Source organism: Strigops habroptila, chromosome 5, assembly GCF_004027225.2.
Source record: "Strigops habroptila isolate Jane chromosome 5, bStrHab1.2.pri, whole genome shotgun sequence".
NCBI lineage: Eukaryota > Metazoa > Chordata > Aves > Psittaciformes > Psittacidae > Strigops > Strigops habroptila.
The window spans coordinates 68,799,303-68,819,717 of NC_044281.2; the positions used below are offsets into that span (position 1 = coordinate 68,799,303).

A 20,415-nucleotide genomic window follows, 5' to 3' on the forward strand; every position below is an offset into this window, starting at 1 on the left:
AAGAGGATAGGGAAGATTGATATCTTTTATAAGAAGATAGCTAACAGGTACAGAGTAATGAATGGGTGAGAAGATGGATGGGGACTTCTGTTCCCACCTGCTAATAATATGAAAGTCAGATTACAAGGTGGTGAATTCACTTCTGATGAAAGGAACTATTTGTTCACAACCCCTGTCTATGAAACTCTTTGCTGCAAGACAAAGCACTGGGGCAAGAACTTACAAACTTAAAGGAGGGAGTAAAATTATACCAGTTGGAATATCCAAAGCAATTGCAATGATTAGGAGAATGTAGGTGTTTTGAAAAGGCTCTAAGTGTATTGATTAGGGTATTACAAGGGTATGAGCTAACTCCTACAGCTTTTGGGGTTTTTTTTTGACCCTCTTGAGGGCTTTTTCCATAGTCACCTATAGGAGAGTTTGTGGAGTGTGTTACTGGTCACTGTCACTCAGAGACTGCAAGAGAGGGTGGCTGCTACTGCTGCTGCAGTTGAATGTGGTAATGCCTGCTTGCAAGCCACCTATTTTGTGTCAGTCTTTCCAGGATTGCTAAATTCACACGTAAATTAGGATGCTTTTGCTCTTCTGTTAAGTTATTGCGTTTGATAATCCTTCACAACTTGTGTTAGATGTGGAATGACGCTTCACCTTTTGAGTATGTGCTGGGGAGAGGCGGGTGGTTAAAGTTAGATTCCTTCTGAGGATTTAGAAATTGCTGCATTGGCTCAGCCCTGGGTTCTGCCTCGTCCAGGGCTCTGGATAGCAACAGCCAAAGTCAGATATTTCAAAGGACAGCATGAGGCCACAGAACAGATTACTAAAACAGAAAGCTGCCCTTTTAAATCACTGCTGTTTGTCCATAGAATTGGAAAAGCAAAGGTTGAGAGTTTGTTTGATCCAAGAGCACAAAAGCTGGAAAATCCCGTTGCCTGGCTGATGCTAGCTTATGCTGATGTTTTGTATCCTCCAGGAAATTACTAATGTGCCTGTTTTCTCTTAGGAAAAACAGAGATGAGCTTACCTTAAACAGCAAGTTTATAAGTGCCTTTAAGTTAGTGTAAAAATAAGTAATACTTGTGTGTAGTCTCACAGCCTAATTGTGTAGAGGAGACCCACAGTGGGATTCTCATTTGGGAAACAACCCTGGGGTTGGGCAGGGCTGGGCAGGGAGGAGGCAGCAGCAGTGGTCACTGAGGGGTTTTGGCATGTGGAAAATGGGTGTCTTTTTCTGACACTGCTGCAAGCTATCCAGCTGTCAGGGGGGTCTGTTCTGATGGGGTTTTTTTTCCCCTTTCTTTCTTTTTTTTTTTTAATCTCTTTTTTTTTTCCCTGCTGTTGTAAATGAGCATTTGTAAGAATTATATGTGGTTTCTTTCTCTCTCTGCTGAAGTCCTGAAATGATTGTTAAAACTGCTACTAAAAAAGGGATTCAGTGAACTCTCTATGGAACCCCCCCCCCCGTATATTCCTTCCCTCATCAAATATTGTAATGTGTCAAGGTCCAAAAGCCAAAGAGGCCAAACACAGGGGAGTTGCCCCTCTGTCAACTATGCCTGGAGCACACGGAGCGGCAGTGGTGTCCCAGTCCCCCCAACAGACGAGGACAGCTGCTGACTAAAGAGAAGCACAAAAAAAAAGAGGTTGCTGAACTTTCAAAGTGGAGGTAGAAAAGGGAGTTAAATTTAGATTATCTTCTGCAGTGTCATCTCTTACACCGCTGCGGAACTTGCTGTACTCCTTGCATGGGAGAGGACAAACAAGACATGCCATCCTGGGCACTAGATGATAAATTTGTTTATAAGGCTTAATTACCCCTTGGCATGAAAATGTGAAATGAGCTCAAGTAGAATGAGAAACCTTACATCGGGGCTAGCTGCGTTTTTCCTTGGGGAAGGGTGGATTAAAATGTCTTTCCATCACCTGTTTGGTGCTGGAGAAGCCCAATGCTGATGCTGCTGAAATCAGGGTAGTTGGGGCTGTTTCTTTCATGAGATGGCTGTTATCCGGAGGGGCTGAGACTTGACAGTGCTGTAAGGGTTGCTCAGAAAAAGCAGAGCTGTCGTGGCAGGCAGAAGGCAGCATGGGAATGCTTTGGGTCTGTGAAGGCTTTACCCTGGTCCCTGTGATCTTGAGGTACTTGGGGAAACCATAGTGCTTGCTCCTAGAGCTCCAGTGCTCTTGAGCGAGCAGCATCAAACTTGGCTTTCTCCTCAAAAAAACTAGATTAAATGTCTATTTTTGCTTAACGAGATTTAATCATCGCTGAGGAGCTGCTGGCTTTTGCCAACGTTTTTAATGGATTCCCCTCCACTCGCAGCATCCCGTTAGCAGGAAGCAGAGCGGTTGTGCTCCGCATGGCTCCAGGCCAGCATCCTGCATCGGCAGCACGCAGCTCCCGTTGGCAGAAGCTCTTTTAAGGGTCAGGGCTTCTTTTTTATTTATTTTTTGGTTCTATTTCTTTTTTTTTTTTTCCTCAGAGCTGCCCGACCTGATGTCATTTCCCTCTTGCAAACACCCCGGCTGGGCTGCGTCTGAGATATGTCACGGGGAGTGGGAGGAGGAGGAGGGGGAGCCAGCGAGTGCGTGCAGTGTCCCAGGACCCTGTTTACTTAGCATTCCCAACCGAGGAAGCCCTGGTTTAAATAGGATCGAGGAGCGGGGCTGCCCGCAGCAGATGAGGAAATGGTCACTGTGGGGCTTTAAATTCCTGCCTTCCCATGCGCTGGTGCGGAGGATGAGCCTGCAGAATGCCTTTCCTCCTGGGTCTCAGACAGGTAACCAGCTGCGGTGCGGTGGGAGCTGCTCGCTCAGGTGGAGGATGCGACCGATTCGCTTTTATTTTGACCCCCCTCCCGCACCTCTAAGGAAGTGATTTCTGACTTTCCCAAAACGCAGCCGTACAAACGGTGCTTCCCCACCCGTGGCGGCTGGTCGGGGAGCGCGGCACTGGGAGAGACGGTTTTTATTAGCGAGGAAGGAGCAGAGCTGTGAGCTGGAGAGAGCAGCTCGCTGCTTGTTGTAGGCTGGGCGGCACGGCGGCTCTTTGTGTCGTGCTCCTGTGCACTTTCTGTTTGCTTGGCATTTAGGGTACTTTCCACAGTCCTTAATATGGAATTGTGTTTACATTGCTTAAAAACATGCCAAACTTTGAACCCTTTTCTTGTGTGGGCAATATGCTGTTAAACTGTGGGGGGGGGGGTGGGGGTAAAAGAAAGAAGACATTTTTATGTATCTCATCTCTGACAAAGGTCACCAAAAGGCAATGGCAACGTGCTGTGACCCCCAGCTTGGTGACTTTTTAATTGAGCTTGAACAAGAAACTTGGGACAATCTAATAGCTGGTAATGGCGAGTGGAATGAGAAGTGGTAGCAACTGCCCAGCTGCTCCCCGCTGGAGGAGGTGCCAACTATGTGTTCCTGGGCTCGGGGAGAGCAAACCCTTTTTTTGGTCTGGGAGGCACGTCCGTAGGGGAATTTAACTGTAAACTCTTCGCAGCACCGCTGGGATCTGTAATCCACGATAAATAGATACTGCATGATATCAGAGTGCTGCTTGCAGTTTCTAATTTAGAATTAAAAAGTCAAGATTGGACCGTAGCATGTTTTAAACCTACTTCCAGTTGTTCAGAAAGGAAGGCAAAAGGACTTGAGCACACTGCTGAGTAAACAGTGCTGCCTCTCTTTCCTTATCAGTTCAGTTTTTGGTGAAATGCAGCTCCCCCCTCTCCTACCCTGCTGAACCGAAAACAGTTTTATATAAGAAACTACCTCTAGCACAATGACCTTCTGTAGCTGAATGCAATAGCTATAATAATAGTTCACTTGTTAGCACTCAGGGCAAAGAGACGTTCCCTAAAAACATCGAAACTGAACCAAGGAGGGAAATTCAGGCACAAAGGCCGAATGGCTTGGGGTGACTTTCAACTTGCAGTGAGACATAGCTGGCTTAAATGTTGAGGTTGCTTGAGTCTCACATGTGTGTTTTTCTCTAAAATTCCTATTTTTGAGTTAATCTTTTTGTTTTAGAGACAAATTTGGGACAGTGGAGGTGCTGCGTATGGTGTAAAACCAGAAGTTCGGCGGTATTCAGCTTCATTTGCTCCAACTGCGAACATCTGGTTATCTCAGTGGGCTGGATGGTACTTTTTTTCTCGGCTTGTAACTTTTTGGCATCTACACAGAGGCATTTACAGGAAGCAGAAAAAAGGTGTTGCCTCAAGAACACAAGAGCAAAGCTCTTGACTATTTTTATCCACTGGTGAAGGATACAGTGGGAAAGAACTGCTTGCAGAGCTGCTCGAACTTTGCCTAGTTTTAATCATTTTGAGTTTTAATTTTTGGTCTTAAAACTATGAATATTTGTGATTGTGTTCTGCATTCAGAAATGTTTCTACTTCTAAAAGAGCAGGGTGAAAAAAGGGTTGTTAGTGAACAGTGCTATTTAATTGAAAGTGTGGGAGGAATTCAGGCACATCTCATCACCTCTATTGTCTCTTGTGTGTGCACTCGGCCTGTAAACACTTGGTTTTCTGGGATGTCCTTTGTTGTTCTTGTTCCCACTCAACACAAGGGGTGCTGCCCCTGGGCTGCAGGGAGGAGGTGCTGAATGGGGTGCTCTCCCAGGAGCTGTGTGAGGAGGGCACAGCGGTTGTGGTGAGAGCCTCTGCTCCCCGGGACAGGCACCCCTTGCTCATTCCTGCGCTGAAGGACTGCTTCCCCTGGATCTGGCATCACTTCTTTATTGGGACCCAGTGGCATTGCAGCCTGGCAGATGAAGTGCAGAACATATGGTAAAAATAGGGTGTTTGGTTTGGGGTTTTTTTTCGGTGGTTGTTGCAGTGGGGATGATGTTTAAATGCCTAAAAAGCTAGGTCAGCTCTATCTGACATCAGTGCAACGTGGGTGTTTAAAGCTCCCATCCCAGGAAACATGATTGTAGAGGATCTCAGCTTTCAGTTTTAAGTGAGCATTTCCTCTGAGGGTTGCAGGTGGAAGCTTGAATATGTTCATGTAATTCACTGCATAAATGTAAAAGGGAGGTTTAATTTTAACTGCTGGAGGTTTTCAGTGATGTCAACTCTTTGGTGGTTTAAAACAACAAAACTCCAGGCAGCCTCCTCAAAGCTGTAATTTCCTAGAAGCGTCTATCTGTAATGTGAAAGGGGTGGGACTACAGCTGGGAAGCTTCTAGCAAGGCGTGAAGGGAAGTAAACACTTTCACATGGGCTTAGAATGCCAGTGTGCAGTTCTTGGAGTCTGAAAGTGAAACTTGCAATAAACAAAAATGAAACCAGCTCTTACTGAAATATATCGAAGTGTCCGTGATCCGTGAAAGGATAGTGTTCCTTTAAAGACTGTTGGAGTATTTCTCCAAGATAAATGGATGCAACAAACCAATTTGTTCCTCAGATAAAGGTTAATAAAACCTTGGAGGTTCTGCATCTGCTGGGGCTGTGAAGATGGTTCTACTGTGGCTGATTAATCATGGTGATTTAAATATAATTCTCCTGATGCTGGCATTAGAGAAGCAATAAGTGTTGTGGGTTAGAATTCCCATTTTGGAGATCTTTATTGTGCCAGGGACAGCTCAGAGGCATTATTCCTCCCAACTTACTATACTGTAAGTATTTGGATGTTTGCACTTAACACATTTTGTTTTTTCCACAATCAGCAAAACCAAATTTGTGGTGGGTGTCTTATGAAGAAATGCCCAGACTTGATTTATTTCCTGGCCTCAGCTGTGTGGTGTAAGGCATTTACAGGAACTTATGCCTTGTTGGGCTGGCACCCGAGGTTCCAGTAACTCCTAGCAATCAAAGCCATTTTCATCTTTACCAATCCTAACGTGCTTTTGTTAAACTGAACCCACCAGAGGCACAGCACTTGCTTCGATGGTGGGTTTTTGCTTTTATGTTCCAAAGGACTAACAAGTGTAGTGTTTATGAGGATGGGAGGTGACTGGTGGCTTCGGTGTATGCTCAACTGGGTTGGCCTCAGTCCTGAGCTGCCCTGGTGACCAAGGGTTCCCCTGCAGTTCTGCCTGTCCTTGCTGCCATCCCGCTCACTGTCCTCCTCTGAAAGGATCTAGTGATTTTTTTAACTTAAGATGAATTTTGATGAGGAACTGGGGAGCAACTGGCAAACCAGGAATTGTAGTAAACTCTATGGCAAGATTTGGCATTCCAGTATTTTCAGTAGCAATTTTAACTTTCTACTACTTGAGTCTTTTATCTGACAGAGATGCTCATCATCTTCATTAGCTTTGTGTTTGCATTCTCATGAGCTATTGCTGATGGGCTTGGCTAACCAGCACTAGTGATAGTCTGATATGTGAGCTTCAGTAAAACCCAAGTGGTAACTCGTAAATATTGGATATCAAATATAGTTTTTCCTGTTGGTTGTTTCAAACATATTTAAGATACTGATAATCACTTCCATTCTGTTCTTCTGGGTGCTTAAAGAATACACGTGGTTCAAATACTGATTGCGAGTTACTCAAGATACGTATTTTTAATTCATCTTTCTGAAGATTGTGTGCTGTGTTGTTCGGGGGCAGCTGGGTACTGAAAACGAAGGTCTGCTGCCTGTGAGTAATGAGATCAGTGCAATAACTAGGTCAGGATTTTTTTTAGTGTTGGATAGATGCTTATTACCCAAGTCCCGTGTGAGAGCCACAAAGCCAGGTCTGGGGAGGTCACAGGTTGAGCCCGAGTCCTGTTAAAACCAGTAGCATCTTGCCCTCCAGTGGATGCCAGTTTGGCAGCCTCCCTACAGCCTCCTGCTGGGCTTCTCATGGTGTCCCACTGTTTGTAATGTGTTACTCAGTTCCGTTATTAATCCCCATCTCTTCCAGTTCAAACAGTAATTTGCTACATAGTGCCTTGACAAATGGTGTACCTGAGGTTCGGAGAGAAACGGGAGTAGGTCTAAAGAACTGGCTACCCTAGAAGACAGGAATGGCATATAACCTGCTGTCAGTAAATGCAAATCACATTTGCACACAAATGTTTTCTGGGGCGTCTAGGTATTACCAAGGTTAGGATGAACAGATACTCTGTCAGGTTGAATGACACACAGAGGCCATATAAATGCAAGGTGCTCATATTTAGGGTAATGGAGGCCGGATTTCTGTGGAAAGAGGAGACAGAGCAAAGAGCTAAAATGGTTATTAGATCTCTGTGATATCAGCTACTGCTGGTTTTGGTTACCTGGTTAATGCCAGCTGAGGAGTCATCTTTTGTAAGTGGTTCACTGCCAACTATGCACTTTTGAGCGTGGGCTGCGGTGTTTGTTGCTGCAGTTGCACATATTAATTTTCAGCTTGGAAAATATCCACACCGGTCTGGAATTTGCTCATCTTCATCTTTCTCCTTTTCGACATAGCAACAACGTTCCCGGGTTAACTGCTGACTTTTGAGAGTGGAAAAGTATGAAGTGCCTTGATCCTTTTGTTGTAATGGTACTCCACTGCCCACCAGTTCTCTTTCCCTCCATTTCCTATATTGGCTTCAGACACAATAAATCTGAACAGATTTATGGGTATTAAACCCAACCGTTTAGTACTGCAAACCTTCAGAAAAGTAGGATAAGGAGGTCTGATTTCATCCTTTCTTGCAGCAAGGTGCAGTTCAGGCAACCTACAGACCTCCCTGAATGCCTCCTATCTTGATCATGCCCTAGATTTTGACCTTTTAATTTGTCACGTAGACCTCCAGCAAAGGTCCAATACTAAACTGGAAAGTGGAGAAAATAATTGGCTTTTATCCCTGGCACTGACGTTAATGTTTGCTGTAGCTTCAGATGTGACAACATGCGACACTGCCTTGAGTCCTCTTATACCTACCACTGCTGGGTATTTTAAGGATTATTTGTAAAAGCACTTGACAGCACGAGTGTGCTGCTGGCAGAGTTGCCGGCATGGTTGTGGACTTATAACAGATGCCAAATATTGACAAGAAAATAAGTAAATTTTATTTTTATTCCAAGTTGCTTTATAAAGTTTATGACAAGTGAAAACTAATCCAAAACGCCACATCTAAAATAGAAAGAGGCTCTCCAAAGGCACCAAGGTGAGGTCTTCCAAACTCAACCAGTTTAATGAGAAAGAGCCTGCACTGGATTTAACAGATGGCCTCTATTGGACTGTGTGGGGAGAGAACACAGACTCCAGGTCTGCAGAGCTTTCTCCTGAAAGCTGCTGGCTTTGGAGTGTGGGTCAGGGATCCAGTGTTTCCAGTTTCTTAGATCCGCATTAGCTCTTAGGATGACGCCAAGGAGACCATGATGCACATGAGTACGTGTTGCTTTGCGGGACAAAGCCAAACTTTTGAAATGAGCTGGAAGTCTCCCAGGCTTTGCAGGTGGGAGATAACGGATGGCATGTTCAGGCTTCTTAGTTGCGAAACAAGAATATTCTGCTCTGATGGAGTTGAGCAGTTTTGGGAGTAGACCCATGTAAATACTGCTTAGTAAGCCCGTCTGGAGGTGTCTACAGTGAGCTGAACAAACGGTGGTGGGCAGCGATGTGCTTGCCTGGACAACAAGAAAACAAGACTGTCCTTCAGCAGGGAGGCCTGCGCTGGAATGTGGTAGCCACTGGCTGTTGGGGGAGAAAGTGCTTTTGGAAAGAAATTCTCCCCCTCTTTTGTATAAGACTACCTAACCCCCCCCAGAACCCCTCTGTAATAGTTCAATAAAAACTCCATGTTGCTAAGAATGATTAAGAATTAAAATTATGAGTACTACTTGCAATGGAAATAAGAAACAAAGGCAGGTCACTAGATGTGAGTACTCAGCTTTCTTCTCTAACATTTTCTTCCCCATATACACTTTTCTTACCTATAAAACTAGTCTTTCAGTCCTGTGCCTTGTCCCTACCTGTTGGTGTGAAAGAGGAAGTAGTTGCTTTCATAGCACAAGTACTTGTGATATTGTTTCCAGGAGACATTTAGACTATGGATTACTATATTGCTGATATGTCTTAGGTAGTTACAGTTTGGCAGCATATGACACGAATGAATGGGAGAAGGAAGTAGGAATAATGCAGCATTGGTGGTATGAAAAGTGCAGGCTGGGATTTAACCAGGAATTGAAGCCTGATGGAAGTGCTTGGTGGTGGGCAGAAGTTTCCTGACAAAAAATATGATCCCTGTAGAGATGGCATTGTGTAACCTCTTCCTTGGCTTGCAAAACAGTGCGAGAAACTGTACAGCTTCTTACAGAAGTGAGTCTTGACTCATGTGGGGAGAGGAAAAGAGACTGAAACACTCGATCCAAAGGAGACACCTGTAACATGTCCCAAAACAATGCTCTCCTTGTGCTGGAAGCTTTGCCTGGTAGTCTTTTTCCAATGATTTGTTGCCTTTACATGTTATCTCTTTCCCTGTGCCGGGTTGAGTAACCTAAGCGTTGGAGGTAGCTGTGCTCCGAGCAGGGGTCGGGCCATGTGACCTGCTGGGATCCTTTCCAAACTAAATTATTCCTTGATTCTGTGCAACTGTTTGGAAACAAGGGTGACAGTTCTGGGTCTGACACGTGGCACTGGGTCTGACGGCTCCCTGTTCCCAGAAACCCATTGGTGGCTGGGCTGGCAGAGGGCTGCAGAAAAGCTCCAAGAGCAGCTGCTTGGACTTTGGGGAGTATGGCTGGCACTGCAAGGACTTGAAAACTCTGGACTTTCTGAGCTGTGGGAGCTGAAAGCCAACTGCAAAGGACTATTCAAAGGTACAAGTGCTTATATATTAGCAAGGAAGCTTATTTCTCTTGGTCAGTGTGTAAAGAAGCTCCAGACAGTAGGATCTGAACTCTGCTTTAGATAGTAAAGCAGGATGTTGCTTGAGACTTGATCTCCAAAAGCGGGCAGGAATAACCTGCTGAATACCAACCTAGATACTGAAGATCTTTTCAACATGTACACCTATCCCCTCATAGACCTGTTCGCTGTCTGGGCTAAGCAGCAGCAACCCTGCGTATAAGCATATGGCATTGTGGAAAGGTCATTTCAGATATAGTAAGGTTGGCAAGAGCGAGTCAGGAAGTTCAAGTAAAAGGGTAATATGATGAAAGTTGTAGAAAATAAGACTTTTTGAAGTTCTTAAGTGGGGAAAATACAGTGATGTTGAAGCTGTTACAGGTTACTGCTGCCAGAAGACACTGATGTGTTCCTTATTGCTACTCTTTGCCTTAGACACCACTGAATGGAACAAGTTTTGGGGTAGTAAACACAGGTGGTCAAGAACGGATCAGTGCTCTGATGCAGAGTTGTTCCTTAGGTGGGATGCTGTTCTTTCACCACCTGTACGTGATTCATTTGCTGGTTCAACAGGTCACATCGATCTTCGTGTGTCACAACCGCAGGCCTCAGCCGGTCGCTTTCTGCCTTGTGCATTATCAACAAGATTGCCATTTTGCAATGGCATCCTAATTTGTCAGTTCTGTTGATAGGAGAGCCAGAATCTATGCTACTCATCAGTTACGTTAACTTTGCAAGGCCAACAAAAATGAGAAGTGTAAATAAACTAATAAGGAGAGATCAGAGAATAGATGTGTCCTCATTCTTTTGCTGACTAAAATTACAATTTTTGGAATGAATAGCATGCCTGAAGCAGAAAATGCTGTGCTAGCTCAACTGTGTCTTGTAAAAGTTGCAGTTAGAGATGGAAACACCTCCTTACCCTATAGGCAAATGTTGTGTCTGCTGTTGGCATGCAGCCTCTCAGGGCAAGAACATAAAATGTTTGCTTTAGCTACCTGTAGTAAAGCAGTTCAACTGGTCTGTCCAGCAAAATGTTCTTCTCTTCCTCGAAAAAGGAGGCAGATACCCCTCCAGCTTGTTGCCTCTGCGGGTGAGTTTTAAAGAGATGGTGCGTTGATGCTTTTTAGAGCCTTTTGTGGAAGACCAGGTACCTGTGGAAGGAGGGGAAGCCATACATAGTGTGCTGAGTGGTGTCTGCTGAACTGTGCTCGCACCCAATCAGAAACCCTTTCAAAAGGGTTTTCAAAAGTCGGTGTGACTTCTTAGGAGAAAAATGCAGCATGGGATCTTTTCTGTGCTATGGGTGTTCAGGTGAGGGACCCACAGGCCCAGTGTTGCGGAGATGCAGCTCTGAACGGGGTGCTGCATGGTGGTGGGGATGCTGGTGCTCCCCCAGATCCCCAAATGGACTTGAGTCTCCTTAAGAACTTAGTGCAGGACTCTTCTGCATTGAAACTGCTGCCTTACCTCTCTTGTTCAGTGAGGTGGTCCATCGTTTCAAATAGTCTTTGTATTTTGTGCATAGGTGGCTCCATAGAGCTGAGAATTGTGGCTGTGGTGCCCTCACAGTGTGTATATATATCTCTCTATCTAATAGAGGACATTGGAGCTCAGCAAGTGTTGGGATACACTGATGTGTGTTCCCTTAACCTGCTGGTTGGGTTTTGTTGGGCTTTTTGTTTGTTTTGAAAGGTGTTACTTGTAAAACTAATTCTTTCAACACATCTTTCAGTATAAACCTCCCCACATTTTCTTTACCTTATAATAAATTTTAAGTGAAAGAAGGTGAAAATTGTAGACACTGTTACAGTTTTGTTTGCAACATCAATGTTTTTTATGAAGATCTCTTTGTTTCTTAAGAAACTGTGTAGTGCCTTATAACTTCCAGGTTGCCCCAAAGTCTAAATCATAGAGGGTGTCAAACCACAACCTGTAAAATGCTTTCGTTTTCCTGTGTTTTGTACTTTTTCCCACCCAGATTTTTAGACTAGCAGGAAAACACAGACTTTCATGAAGCAGCGCACCATGTGGGGAGCGAGACCTTGCACCGTGGTCCTTTTCCATCTTAAGTGTCCCGAGGACCTGCTGGGTGATAAAGTACAGCTGATTTGGCTGAGCTCCTGGACTACTTTGCTATTCCAGGAAGAAGTTTTACAGGAATGCTGATCTTATATAAAGCACATGGCTAATTATGAAGGAATCATTTTAGATTGGAATCTTGCAGGAACATACTGCAATTATCAGTTAGATCTAAATGAATCCAAGCAGTCTTTTCTCAAATTGTAATGTTCTGTTTATGAATGCATTTCCTCCACTTGGCATTCAGCCCCACTAATGCAGCGATATTGTGTAAAATGTGGAACAAATGACATCTCTTCCTTAAGAGAATGTCTGGCTCTCAAAACGTAGTAACTTTTAATGGGAAAGGGATGATGAGAAAGCAGGGCTGATTTACATGCTAAAGCAATGTAACTCGTGAGTTTGGAGATATGGGGTTTTCTTCTGAACAGTCCTGTTGTGTTTTTTGGTGGTCCTTAGCTGTATTTTAACTTCTTTATGTATTCTAGAGTTTCCCAAGACCGTAACTTGTGACTTTTCAAATGCTTGCAGATCATTAAGGAAAAAAATTACAGAAGGTACTGACAAAGCATCTTAAAAGTGTGTCTGTTTAATTTTAGGACAAGGAAACCTGCATGGGTGTCAACAATCAAAGTTACATATGTGAAACGGGCCACTGTTGTGGACAATCCCAGTGTTGCAACTACTACTATGAACTCTGGTGTAAGTCCTTCCATTTTGTATGGCTTCCCATCCTAATCTGCATGGCTCTCATACAGGTCTGGCTTGTGTCCCATGGGGTTTTGTATTCAGCCCTTCTTACACATCGCGATTGCATTTCACTGTAACACAAACCAGAGTTGACCTGACATGGCAAAGGAAATAGGGTTCTCTACAATGGGCATTGCATGCTTTTTGAGGAGTAATGGGTCGTCTTGCCGGGTTCATGACTGGAGATTTGTTTGGTTTTCTTACTGATTTGGGCAATACTGAGGGTACGCAAGTAAGGAAACCATGCTTGAGGGAGAAATGTAGTGCCAATATGCACTACTCTGAAGTTTGAAGCACAGGGAATTAATTCAGTATCTTTCAGCTTTTAGTTCTTAGTTCAGTTTTAGTTCTTTGCAAGAGTAACAGTTTAAATCTCATTTATCTTTTTAAACCTGTTGTTTCAAGGAAGGGTGGGGGCAGGACATTTGTTCTCTTCAGGATGCATTGTGTTATAAGCACAACTCCTTGGGTAGAGAGGGTCTGGGGCAAATCTTGCAGGCTCACAGTGGCTGAATACTGTGGGCTGTGAGGAGCATACATTGCCCATGCCAGCCCCTCTTACCTACTCTTCCCCAAAATCTGGGATTTAAAACTGCCCATGTTGCCAGTGAGTGGTTGAGTGACTATACCTGCTAAGTCCGTTTAGATGGCAGCAGGTCAAAGCAGGTCAGCAAAACTCTGATAAAATTATATGGAAAAATGGGAAGTTGAGAGGATAGGAAAGTAAGAAATGCTAACTTTTAAAGGGAAACTTTCATGTTTGTGCTGCTCTGATGGAGTCCTCCTTTCTTGAGGAGGAGCACAAAGGGTTTGAACACTGGTGTCGACATGCTGTTGTACTGCCAGGAGCTTAGGCTGAGAAGGCGTCTCTACTCCAAGAGTTTGGAAATGTGGAACTCTGAACACTTCACCCCCATCTTAGAGAGGCTGGAGAGACTTTCTTACCATATCCAGTAGTATCTTGTAGCTTTTATGCACCTGTGCTGTCTACTTAATCCGTCTGCTGTGCCCACAGTTTCACTTTCTCAAAGTAGTATGTGTGTGGAAATGTATTATACATACAAAGACTGTCACTTAACCTGTATTCAAGGACAGGAATAGTTGAATCCTTTAGTCCAGAGACACATTTTTGCTCTTCAAATTAACCAGTGAAACATGGACTCTGTGGTTGTAAACTAAACAGGAATCTAATAGACTCCTTGAAGTCACACTGTGCATCAGACTGCAGTGGCTGGCTGTGTTGATGCTAATGGCAGGATCTGAACATACTGCAGACCTTCTACGGCAGCTTGATTTTTCAGAAGTCTCTGAGCACTTCAAGAAACAATTCATGACAAGACGAACGGGTGGGGAGAATGGGAGCTAGGGGGCCAGCTCCAGGGACCCTAGCAGGCTGGGAAGCGGGCGTGAATATGTGGCTGCCTTGGGCTGCCTGGTTCACATCCTAGCAGGACAGGACAGATGGCTGGAATTTGTTCGTTCTATATGGGGCTGCATGGACAAAGCAGAGAAGGGAAGGTCAGACACAGTTTTGGATTTATGTGGGTGGGAATGTAGAGGAAGATGCACGTATGCAAGGGTTTACAGACTCTGTGGCAAGCAGGGTCTAAATTGAGCAACAGCATGAAGTACAGCTGCACGCTGGAGCTTGTTGTGCAGTCGCCATATTTCTCCCATGGACATCTTGAAAAAGAGGCTTAATTGAATTGGATACGAACAATACAGCCCAAACAATAGCCCCCTGCCATTTTAGTGGAATGATTTTACTTTAGCTATCTTTGTGCTCTCAATACAGCACAGACTTTGATACTTGGCAGTGCCTGGCTACATCATAAAAGTTCTTGGAAGATAAAACCAGATTTTGTTAGAAGGAAGCAGAATTTTTCAGGCGTCTTTTTAGGGCAAGTACAGAGGTCATGCTGCGATCATGGAATCAACATATTAGTGGTACACACTGCTGGATGGTTCCTCAGGAGGAATGGGTTTCTGCATTGAGATTCGTACTCCTTCTGCATTGCAGAGAGCATCATATACCACACTGAGATGAGAGGAGTAGTGCAAACATGAGACCTATTCTTCTAAGCTTTCTGCAAACTCAGGCAAATGTCCAACATCGATTTAAAATTGGTTAATGTTTTCTAAGCTTGCTTTGCCATTGTGTTAGAAAAAAAGCTTCTGGGGTGGGAGGGAGAAGGCACAGGGGGAGCATGTCCTTTAAATGAAAACTCATATTCTAGAGCTCGCGAGCACAGCTGCAGAACTTGCCGGCTGCTCCAGGAACTGTTGAGTATCTTTGGTAGGTACATGTGGTGAGGCACTCTCTAAGACCTTCAAGGTGAATAGCAGTGATAGTATATGTAAATGGTCTTAATAAGAGCCATAAATTGATGGTGTGGAGAGCAACAGCTTTACATGCTTGGGAATAGATTAGCTTTTAAAAAGTTAATAATAACTTTTGGGTTAATGAACAGTTAACTTAGCACCTTTAAAGTATGGCTTCATGGTTGCTCTGTGTTTTGATTTTAACCAGTGTATGCATGTAGCTTTTGAGACGTGTCTTCTCCTCTTGACCTCCTCGGACCACCAGTGCTTTTGTGTGCCTGAAAACAGACCTTCTTGCTAGTTTTGTTGAATTAAATCCTGGATTTATTTACCACCACAGCTTTGTGGGGAGAAGCAGCAGAGGAGGGTGGCATTTGAAATGGAAAAGAAAACTAGTTTGTCTTTGCTGGACATGCCTTCTGAAATGTGATCCTGTGGCCACTGTCTGTGGCCACTTGGAATTTTTTCCCGTAAAAAGGATCTTTTTCCCAGTTTAAGAATTTGAGGGAAGTTTGTCTTTGAAAACGGCTGATCTCAACATTTCTAGACAGCAAGTAAGTTTGCAGTAATTATAAACCAGTCCTTGTGGGCAGTGGAATGGGATGCAAAATCAAGGTATTATTTTGTTAAGGGGTGGGGTGGAGGAATGGAGAACATGATATGCCAAGCAGGTGGACGGCCTGTGTTTAAAATTAGATAACAGCCCAGTTCAGATTCCCCACCCAACTCTTACTTAAAAAAATAATAAATAGTGCCATGCTGCCAAATAATAAAACCATGTCCAGATTTATATATATAGGCCTAATAGCTATATAAAGGTGTAATTACTTCTTAGCTCAAGTTTGGTAGCTGGTAACACAAGGGAAAATGTGCAGGATGCTTTTTAATTTTCTTGGAATAGAATCATAAAAAGTGAAAGGGAAGAAGAGGCTTTACTGTTGCTTTTCCTTACATAGGGAAAGGTGTTTGGATGGTGGTTGAGCTGGTCCAACATTTTAGCCTAACAGTTTCTTTGAGCTCCCCAGAGAGCTCACAAGGTGAGTATTGTGGTCTTGGGAGAATGGCAGCAGCCACTGGATATTTCTTGCTTACAGTTTTCATTCAGGTGTTTTATGATGTGATTGTGATTTACTGGGGTTACCCAATATTGGCCTTTGTCCAGGCCTGACAAGTGCCTACTGCTTAAATGTTCCAAAATACTATTTTTCAAAGTACAGGAGAGAACGTAGTTGAGGAAGAATGCAGTTCCTGCATTTTGCAGGTTAAGAATTAAGGCTTAGACATTTGGGATTTTCCCAAGTTTAAGTGTATAATTAGGGCTGAAAACCAAATCCAGATCTCCTCACATCCATCCCTGTGTGTTTTCCTTGCCTGTTGGGGACCAGCATGAAATTAGATGGTTCCAGAGGCTCTGAACACAGCAAGCAAAGCTGTAGGAAGTATTTTGCATGGTGTGGTTGGAAGAAGAGTACACCATGCTTCAGGAATCATGGAGCATGGAAACAGGCTGCTGGCCACTGAGTGCAGAAGATTGTAGTTGAGGATTTCAAAGTTAGAGGGCTTAGTTGGTCTTGGGTCATTTAGGTATTGTACAGCAAACCAGCACTGGCGATGGGTGAGTATTCAGAAGTTGCATGTGCCTATTTTGCTTCATTTTGGCTTCTTCAGCAAAGAAAAAAAAAGATCTTGATTGTTTGGGCCCTAGTGGAAGGGTTGTACAGGAAAAAAATGTTCTGTTTGCAGATAGCATAGTTGATGTTTTTGCTGATTTTGAACATTTTGCTCATCTCTGCACGCTTCCCCTTGGAATCTCTAGACAGCTCTTTTCCCCAAAAAGCATGCTGCCAGAAAATTTTGGCAGGGATCTGGTTAGTTGCTAAAACTAAAGCAACTGCTGTACCTTCTACATGTTCCAGGTCATCTTTATAATAGGAATTCATTTCCAAAACTTGCTCCAGTCTCCAAAACCCTCAGTCAAACAACATATTAGTCCCAAGTTTTCGTCCTTTCCATGTGTTACCTTATCCTTCAGTATAACCATGTCCTTTTCCAGAGAGGGATTTACCCTGTTCCTTGCCTTTCACTCAGCCTCCTACATGGTTGCACTCGCTTTCTCTTTAGGGGTATCAGACTTCACCTTTGGCTGCTGTTACTCCTCAGCTGGTGCTTCAGCGATAGCGCTCCCATGACAAAGCCTAGCTGACAGTGTAGGGCAAACAAAACAAATGTCACAACCATGCAGAAACTCATGATAAATAGGGTCACTGAGAGAGTTATTTCCTGATTTCCTTGCATACTTTTTTAGCCTAATCCAGACAGCAACATCATCTTAAGCTTGTTTTGATATGGCTCGGTAAAATTCACAAACCCAAAGGAGAAGGCAAGCTGTCTTGCATAGCCTGACTGCGAAAACTGACTTTTGCCTTGTGTGGCCTGCTTCTACGTGCTCTGTGTTGAACAGCAAGGAAAGGCAAGAGAACTTGCTGGTGCTGTTTCCACCCCCTGCCTTCTGTACCTCCAGCCCAGCTTCTCGCCAAATACCCAGATCTGTTGGTGCAGTGTTCTCCAGATCTTGCTTCCAGGTGTTCTGAACATGGTGTCAGCTGGATTTCCTCTCTGATCTCTGTTAGACCGTTGTTCAGTGTGCATTTTACCAACATAAATGTGTTGGGAGGTGTAAGTCAGCTGGAACTGACTGGACTTGCATCTTCTGGAGAACAGGAGCAATTGCTCTTCAAAGGCTCCTTCCTCAGGAGAGAGGCATAAAAACAGTGCCTGCAGATTAACTGCCTCAAGTTGATTCTCGTTGCAAGATAAGCAAAGGATTTTTCTGAAATCTGTCTTTTTCCATCTTATCTCATGGCAGTGTGTGCACCATGTATACTGGACACTATTCTGAACACTAGAAACCAGCTGCAGATAACATCCATCTCCTTTTGTCTGAGTTACCCAGTCTGGGAGCAAGCAAACAAGCAGAAGTTGGAGACGTTGGCTTCAGCTTTTTTCTTTTGCCATTGTACTCTACAAATAGTAACTTTTTCCTGCAGTGTGGTCAGGCTGGGGCTACAGCCCCACTGATTTAAACTGACATAAAACTGTCATTGAAAGTCACAGTCTTTCTCTTGCTGCTGTTGTGTTTGGCAGATGAGTCCCAACCTGCTCTGGTTCCCTCAAACCAGTTCAGACCAAGTCACGCACAGCTTTGCGTCGGCACAAGAAGAGGTGGAAGAGGCAGCAGGAGGTATGGAAGAGACAGGCAGAAGAGGATCATGCCATTCAGCACCTTCTTTCTTTCCCTCTTAAAATGTTCATAGGCCTATGGCTTGGATCCTTCACCTGGCATTCTTGAGCAGCAGCGCTGACTTGTATGGGCTCGGGTCTGAGGTGGCAGGAGATAATGTGGTCTCTGTGCCGGGTGACACTTCTAAACCCAGTGCATCCAGGTTCTGTTACCAAGAAAATCTCTCTCCCATTTTTGGTGGTAGCATTGACCGTGTGAAAGACAACTTTTTTCCAGCCATGGCCAACTGTGAGGCCACCATTTGGGACACCACTTTTTAGTCAATGAAATTGTCCCACTTCTTCTGTTCAGAACCAGCTCTCATGGAGCCAAAGGTATTACCCAGATGCTTCTCAGGCAGACACAAAACCACTTTGCAATATGTCTTGGCTTGCTTTTAGGGGACTTTCTGCCAACAACAGAGTGATGGCATTTGCCCAAGTTTACCATGAACTTGAGGGCAGATTTCTCTGTTCCTTGGAACACTTCAGAAGACATTTTCCATTTTGCGCAGGATAAAAGGAGCTTCCCTCAACGGGAATGCTGATGGCAACATCCCATGCAGGAAATACAGTGCATCATCAGTCTGAACATCCCTCCCACCTTTTTCATGAGGAGGGAATGCTCTGGGTTGTTTATTTTTTCTGAAATTATTTTATTCTTAGTCATTCTTACGTTTGAGCAAAACTCTGGTCAGTGTCCCAGAAAGGTTTTTCTTGAAGCTTTAAGCGTGGCATGTTATTTCCCAGCTGGTAGAAAACATCTCTAGTGCATGAGCATGTGACGAGGCTCCCTTTCCCAAGGACTCTGTAAGTGTAGCAGCCTTCTCTTTCTTCGGTATTTCCTCTGCTTGTGGGAGATGGCTTTCATGGGAGCTAATTTTGTCCCTGGGTATTTCTGCAGCTTCTGTTCGGACTCTGAGCTTGGTGCTTGTGTAAAGCTTACAGTTCTGAACCTGTCTGATGCTGGGTAAGAGGTTGATACTTCTTTTTTTTTTTTATGAAAGGTTTTGATGCCCTGGCAGGGAAATCTCTTGGCAAAACTCAGCCTCTTGGCTGGGTATGATTCACCCTTTGGTTGCATCATTATCCACCCATTAACATCACCAGTGAATTTGATGGAAAATATAGCAGTGTTTCTCAGGACTCAGCCTTTTTTGGACTGGAGAGTTGTTTCAGCTTCTGATTCTTCCATAAACCAAGAACAAGCCTGAAATTGCCTTCAAGTCCAGCAGTCCCCTGGGGCATGTTTAGCTCCAAACTGGTGCATGACTTCTGTTAATGCTGACCATCAGTGGTGGTTTTTCCGAAGACCCTGATTGCTCTCTGCCTCTCACATTGCCCTCAGGTTGCCACGAGCCTTTGTTCCTGGTGGTCACTGCCAGGTTGGCAGTGGGAAATAGTTTCACCCAAATCAAACATTTAATGGCAAACTTTGCTCAAGATGCCCAGTTGTCTCACAACCTTTTCTCCCTTTCCAGTGACTGCAGTGATAGCTCAGCACAACGCAGCTGAAAAGCAGCTTGTGTCCACTTGGAAAGGAGGCGCACATTGAAGAGCACAGGGAAGGTTTTTGGGGACAGTGAAGGCAACTAGAAGCCCAGCTTTACTTGGCTTTTAGAAGCCTTTTAATGCCAAACTTCTGGTGCCTCTGCACATCTCATTCGTTTTCAGCACAAGGCAGAGCCAGTACCTCCTTTTGCCATGAACAAGGTGTTAGCATGTACCACTACTGTGCTCAGCCTCCACGCTTCCTGCTTCTGTAGCGTTGTCTTTGGGTGAATTTGAAATTCCCCTCCTTGCCAAATGAGCCGCTGGGTGCACGGGCCAGTGTTCTGCTTGGCTTACCTCCCTGCTGCTGGTTTTGAAGCCAAGCATCACCAGGTGTACAGACACACAGCTCAGCTCCGGACATCTTCACTCTATATTCTTAGACATAATATTTACAGTTTCACTTGGCCTGTATGCATAGTGTTATTCCAGATAAATGACCCTACTATATATCTGTTAGGCTTTTACAGTTTTTCTGTTCTGCAGCCAAAATCACAGCTGTACCCGAACTTCTGGCTAGGGCATGTTATAGAGCCTTCTATGGAGGCGCTGGGCTCCCAGCACCATGCTGGGCTCACAACCAGAGCTACACCCAATCCTCCTCTCAGTGCTGGCACCCTTCTTCAAGTGACAACCAAGGAGCCCCTCGTGTGCCTCAGCACCTATGGGTGTCCCATCCT

The 20,415-nt window shown here is 44.4% G+C and overlaps 1 protein-coding gene across 8 annotated transcripts in view; it reads left to right on the forward strand.

The window, feature by feature from the left end:
• WBP1L (WW domain binding protein 1 like) overlaps positions 1-20,415 on the forward strand; it is a 59,638-nt gene that overhangs the window by 32,314 nt on the left and 6,909 nt on the right. The window contains exons 2-4 of one of the 8 annotated variants that reach the window (XM_030488526.1): positions 2,478-2,774; positions 4,027-4,139; positions 12,433-12,535. The exons of 1 other annotated variant lie outside the window; for it this stretch is intronic. In XM_030488526.1, coding sequence (XP_030344386.1) covers positions 2,748-2,774; positions 4,027-4,139; positions 12,433-12,535 — 243 coding nt within the window. In that variant the 5' untranslated portion in view covers positions 2,478-2,747. Of the gene's footprint in view, positions 1-2,477; positions 2,775-4,007; positions 4,140-4,327; positions 4,791-6,611; positions 9,724-12,432; positions 12,536-20,415 lie in introns of those variants that run through there. 6 more of the 8 variants (XM_030488529.1, XM_030488534.1, XM_030488532.1 and 3 more) reach the window with 6 other exon arrangements.